Raw genomic sequence first — 6,405 nt, forward strand, 5'->3', positions numbered from 1 at the left:
GGATGTCTTCCTGAAAGAATTGAAGACAGCATATGACAGTGATACCTGCATATCCATGCCTAAGGCAGCACAATTCATAATAGCTACATCTTGAAAGCTGCCTACATATCCATCATCAGATAAATGGATAAAGAACATGCAGTATTTATACACAGTAAAGTACTACTCTACCATAAAAAAGGAAAAAGGGGTCATTTGAAGGAAAATGGGGTGTTTTGAGACTATAGTGTGAAATGCAATAAATCACATAGCTTACGTATTGCATGGTTTCTCTCTTATGGGAATTTTAAAGTATAAATAAAGACCAGAATAAAAGACATAAAAACAAAACAAAGAGACAGATCTTTGGCCAATGTGAAGGAACCAAACAGTAAAGGGTGAGAGGAGATGGGGAGAGAAAGGAGACATAAAATAATTAAGGTATGTTGTGTACATGTACCAGCCAACCACGATGAATGTAATCATGACATGCCACAAACACACGAAGAAAAAGATGAAAATGGGAGGAGGGGATCTAGAGACAGAGAGGGAAAAGAGAATGGAAGGGAATGTGAATAAAAAGAATCAAGCTACACTAAATATATGTACCTACTACACAAAATGGATGTAAACATTATATATAGCAAACATGCACTAATAAAAATAAATAAAAATAAGATTTAAATTCCATATAACTGGAAGCGTTCAAGTACACATGAACCAAATACTTGACCCAGATAAGTGCTTTGGTTTGATTTCTGCTGCAGTATGCCCCAATACCATGAGCTAGGTAAGTTACAAAGAAGTTTATTTTAGCTCACAAAGGGTTCTGACCCAAGGTTGAGGGATCACACCTGGTATGATCTACTTGCTAACCAAATCCCACAGTGATAAAAGAGACAGAAAGCACATGTATGCACCCTCTGGTCTTTTTCTTTTCTTATAAAATTATGAGCAAGGGTTCTATCCTGATGACCTTCTCTAATCCTAATCAGCACCCAATAGTGCCCCCTCTAAACTCAATAATCAGGTTAGAGTTCCACTCTCTTAGCTTCACAAGCATGTTTCAGTGGGGACAAACCATAACCAAATCAAGCAGATACTAAAAGATTTGCATGCCTCTATAATATTTAATTAATGCCCTTTGATTAAGGCCACATTATTGTCCTCTGATAATTTTACCATGAGACTCTTACCAATAAAATTTGAAAATTTCTGAGTGTCCTTCAGAGCCTTCATACAGTCTTTAACATTCACCATGTCATCTTCTAGAAAGAAAAGAGGGAAGTAAAAACAAGAACTCCTGGACAAGATAATATTAAGAAGCTTATATAAATATTAACATAAATTTTATATATTGCTTGAACATTTTATTTACAAAGTATTGTAGATTCATTTCCATGCATTTTGCTTTATCATAATCCTACATGTTTATAGACATGTTACACACAATTCTACCTGTATTGGAACCAAAACAGAAAAAAAAGTCTAGTGACTTCATTTGGCCAAAAAATAGTAAAATTAGCACTTCTGTACAGAACTTGAATTATTAGGCTGTTCTTCATCACTAACTAAAAATATCAGAGGGGAAAGGATTTCAATAACCCTACTCTTCACAAAATTTAGAATGGTTTGTCAAAAATATTCCTTATAGCTGCAAAAGAGAAAAATAAAATATAAAAGTTCCTTTTCAATGATAATGTTTGCAGCAACATAAGCAAATATTTACAGTCTCTGCACACCTTTTAAAATAGATACTCCTACAAAACAACAACAACAATAAACAATCCAAGAGGAAGACTCAATTGCTTACCAGAAACAAACTTTGATTGAGTAATATTCTCTATGGCTTCTTTAGGTGACTGAATCCCAACATTCCTTAGAAAGTCTTCCAAATTCTTCCCAGCTATCATGTTGCCTTCAAGTGAATCAAGGGCTAAGGCAATCTTCTCTAACTCTAGAAATAAAGAAATAAGTTTGATAATTAAACATCCGATTTAAAAAACAGCAGAACCCATCACTGAAGACTTTTGTCAGTGGCAGCCCATGGGGTATTGTTATTACACCTTGAATTTAGGAACAAGAGACTTCAGAGAGTAACTATGATGTTTAAACTCAATTGTCAAATTGATTGGTTGGGAATTGATAAAGCACACTTTTGTGTCTGGGCAGGTCACAGAGGTGTCACCTTGAGATCTGTATCTAGTCTATGGCCCCTTCCTCTCTGGAGCTCTTTTGAACCTACTCTACTTCCAAGTGGCTATGAACTGAGAAGTTTGGCTCCACCACATCCTTCTGCCATTATTTTCCAGTCTTTGAGCCAGTCAGTCATGAGGTGAAACTTCTGAAAATATGAGACAAATTAAAGCCCATGTTGTAGATGTTTGGTATTTTGTCCAAGCAACAAGCAAGCTGAAACCTGTAAAATGGTCCCAGAGGATGGGGTCATTATTGTGCCTATCCTATATCTGACCATAGGCAATTCTCAGGGATCAGATCAGAATGCTCATAGGAATGCAAACAGTAAAGGTAAGGATGATGAGCTTTTTGATGAGGACTCTATTGGGAACTGGAATAGAGGTAACACATGTTATAGTCTGTAAAAACTTGCCTACATTTTGCTCATAGTCTGAGACTTTACAGAAGGTTGAGTTTAAGGTCAATGAACTAATCTTGCAGAAGAAATTTCAAAGTAGACCAACATTCAGGTTGTGACATAGGTATTGCTGCCTGATTTAAGCCATATTTATAGTGAAAATGAGGAACAAAAACAGATCAAAAATATTTTTAAAACTTAAATTTTGGCCCAAATAGAAACATGTGCAAAGTTGGAACAAAAGAAGTATAGCTGTTGAAGAGATTAGTGCCATTTAAAAGCAAAAACCAAGTTTTATATTTGGAGTGAACAAAAAGAAAGATGCCTTGAGAGTATCTCAGGAAACAGCAAAACCCTACCTAGGACTGGCCTAAGGATACAAAAATGAAATCCTTCCTTTGAAGAGAGAATACCTGGGCCTCTTGCTTAAGAAAGACTGCCTAGGAAATTGTTTCCCAGGATTCATTTCACCATGATCAACCATCCAGACACTGAGAGAGTATTGCTGCCTCAGTACAAGGCAGGAGACGCTACTGCTCAGCTGATAGAAGACCTCTGCATCATCCAGGTGATACTGGTCATTCAGGCAGGCGGAATGCAAGAACTGTATGGTCGTTCCTTCTACCCACGTTTCAATGGAAGGCCTGGGAGACTATGCAATGTGCCCCTGAGAGGGGGCTGTGTAAAGCTTTGGGAGTATTCAGAGATTATTCACATGTAGTCCAACAAATTGAGATGGAAGACCTGCCCTGCTGTAGGCAACACCACCCAATAGGTTTGAAGCCCAGATGGAATGAAAAAGAAAAAAGAGAAAATTAGCCTATATTTGAAAAGCTCCATTCTGTTTGAGCAGGTACATCTTTTGTTATTGTTATTGCCTGCAGATATGGGTCCAATTTCTTCAACCTTTGCATGTGGACTTCTACTGGTGAGTCTCCAGGGAGCTTCCAGGCCTTCAGTCTTGAACTCATGCTGCATACTTGAGTTTTCTTGCTCTATGGCTTCCCTTTTCTCGGATAGAGCAGCTACTGGATCCTCTGGCTCTCCAGCAAGCAGGCAGACAATCATTGTGAACTATTCTCTGATGCTGTAAGCCTAGCTAATCAATCCCTTTAGATAGATAGATAGATAGATAGATAGATAGATAGATAGATAGATAGATAAGTGGTAAAATATGCAGCATGGAATTCTCTGAAGTTTTAATTACTACATTTTATAAGGTTCTCTAGACAAATATTCTGTTGATTGATTCTGTTCCTCTAGTGAGCCCTAACCAACAGTAACCAGCATTCAGAAAATTCTGTGGTCAGCCTTACAGTGTGTGAAGAGTTCTAGGTTACTCATGTTTCTCGGGTGTTGATATAAAATTGGCACAATCAAAATCCTTAATATATAAGTGAATTTTTCACTGCAATTATAGAAAATAGATTTTCATAGAATTCTAATGATGGTAAACAAAATTAGATCATCCAGATAGAGGTAAAATAAATTTTAGAAGCTTCAAAAATGTAAAATATAAAACAAGAATTTATACATCTTGGATTTTCAATTTAAGAAACATTCAGTTGTAGCCTAACATCTGGAATCTAGCTTCATTTTCAATGTTGTTTCAATCATAATTAATATTAAAACCAATAATTTGATCACAGGAGCCTCAGTGAGCCTCGGTGAACCAGGCAGGAGGGGAAAAACCCTGCCCACCACCCCTCCAGCCTTGAGGGAGCTTCAGTGAGTCTCAGTGAGCCATGTAAGAGGGGAGAAATCCCATCCACTGCCTCTACACCATCACGGGAGCCTCAGTCCAGAGGAACTCTGGTGCCTGGCCCATAACCATACATGGTGGGACAGGCAGCCAGTGTGGAAATGCCCAGGACATGGCAACCAGCTCATCTGGAGGAAGCCACAGTAAATCCACTCTAACAAGGGGAAATTCTTTGCATACAAAATCCTAATTTAACAGACCAGTTCTGTATAAAATAGACTTTGTTCATATGACCTAAAGTACAAAAACAATAGTAACCACAGTTGGTCAGTTTCTAAATTGTGCTTGATGCTATCAATATTACTAATTGTACACCTGTAAGTAGGATGTCATATCCGTTGTGGTGAGTTGTCCTCATTATATAACAATACTGGGAAGCTCTGGCATAACAACATCACTGCAGCTGTATTCCACAAGACTGAGGACTGAGTCAAACAGAAATCAATATCTTACTCTCAATGAATTGGGAAGGCAGAATCTTGGAACAGACACAAACCAAGAATCTCCTACACCCAAAATACATCCCTGAACTAAGGACTTTTCCTGGGGAGGACTTAATATTAGTGATATAACTACCTACTACAAAAACTCACAAAGATCATCACAGAAAACAAAAATTTTTTGAAATGAAAAATGTTAAGACAAAGGAGCAAAATGCATTCTCAGACCTCTAGCCCACCCAGAACAAGTCCAGGAGACACTGACATAGAATAAATGCGAAGTGACATACCTGAAATTTCTCAAATGATTGCAACAGAACTACAGAAACTACTCCATCAGGCTATCGAATAAATCAGATCAGAAATAATCTCTCAGGTTAAAAAAAATGACAATCATAATGAAAGAATTGCTCAGTATATTTAAAGAAGACATAGATTAAAAAAAATAGAGATGCCTAGAAAAATTATGGAAACCTGGAATGAACAATATAAGAAATAATTAGAATGCATGAAACAGATTCAAAGTGATATTCCAGATATTCAAAATTCCACACAAAGCTGGGAGAACTGCTTGAATGAAACTGAAGATAGACTTTCAGACCTTGATGACAGGATTGCAGCTAGAGATCATGAAAGGAAAGATCTCTTTAAAATAACAAGGAACCAGGAAATAATTCAACAGGTGCATGATGATGGATAGAAAAACATCCATGATGGATAGAAAAATATACGACTCATAGATGTCAACAAAAAAGCAGCAGTCAACACAAATGACATAAAAAGACTATTTGCAAAACTAATCACACAAAATTTGCCAAGCATGGGAAAAGAATCTGACATACAGTTAAGTGAGACATCTAGAACTCCAATTAGCCTTAACCAAAATAAATCTACACTCCAATATATAATAATCAAGATCCCAGAAGTGCAGCACAAGAACAAACTATTAAAAGCTATTATAGAAAAGAAACAGATCATCTCTAAAGGAAAGCCCATCAGAATCATGACAGACTTCTCAAAACAAACCTTCAACTCAAGAACTTGGAGTAAAGTATTTCAGGTCATGAAAGAAAACAATTTCCAACCCAGGTTAATGAACCCTGCAAAACTATCTTTTGAAATTAATGGAGAAGTAAGATAGTATGTCCATGACAAAAAAAAATGAAGAAATTCATGACCATCAAACCAACTCTACAAAGAATACTGAAAGATATTCTAGACAGAGATAAAAAAATGACAACATTTCCAAGAACAACAGTAGAAAGAAACCATCAGGCAGGGAAAGCAATTAAACAGAGGGGGAAAGTAAGGAATTCTTACATCAGGAAAACAGAATGAGCAAAAATCAACAACCTAATCCTTCACCTTAAACTTCTAGAACAAGAAGAGCAAGTCAAACCCAAAGCCCAAAAAAGGGAAGAAATTATAACAGAGCAGAAATTAGCATAATTGAGACTAATAAAACAATACAAAGAATTAATGAATTAAAGAGTTGGTTCTTTGAAAGAATAAATTGATAAACCCCTAGCCAAACTTATCAAAAAAAGGAAAGACAAAAACTCAAATTAATGCAATAAGGAATAAAAAGGATCAAGTCACTACAAAGCCTATGGAAATTCAGAAGATCA

At 36.5% G+C, this 6,405-nt stretch overlaps 1 protein-coding gene across 1 annotated transcript in view; it reads right to left on the reverse strand.

Moving 5' to 3' along the window:
- Efcab3 (EF-hand calcium binding domain 3) overlaps window positions 1–6,405 on the reverse strand; it is a 494,429-nt gene that overhangs the window by 392,163 nt on the left and 95,861 nt on the right. Inside the window, exons 21-22 of the mRNA XM_005402243.2 lie at window positions 1,793–1,936; window positions 1,176–1,247 (exon numbers count right to left, since the gene is read on the reverse strand). Coding sequence (XP_005402300.2) covers window positions 1,176–1,247; window positions 1,793–1,936 — 216 coding nt within the window. The remainder of the gene's footprint in view (window positions 1–1,175; window positions 1,248–1,792; window positions 1,937–6,405) is intronic.

The sequence above is a fragment of the Chinchilla lanigera genome, unplaced genomic scaffold (assembly GCF_000276665.1).
Source record: "Chinchilla lanigera isolate Chin_1 unplaced genomic scaffold, ChiLan1.0 scaffold00077, whole genome shotgun sequence".
Taxonomy (NCBI): Eukaryota; Metazoa; Chordata; class Mammalia; order Rodentia; family Chinchillidae; genus Chinchilla; species Chinchilla lanigera.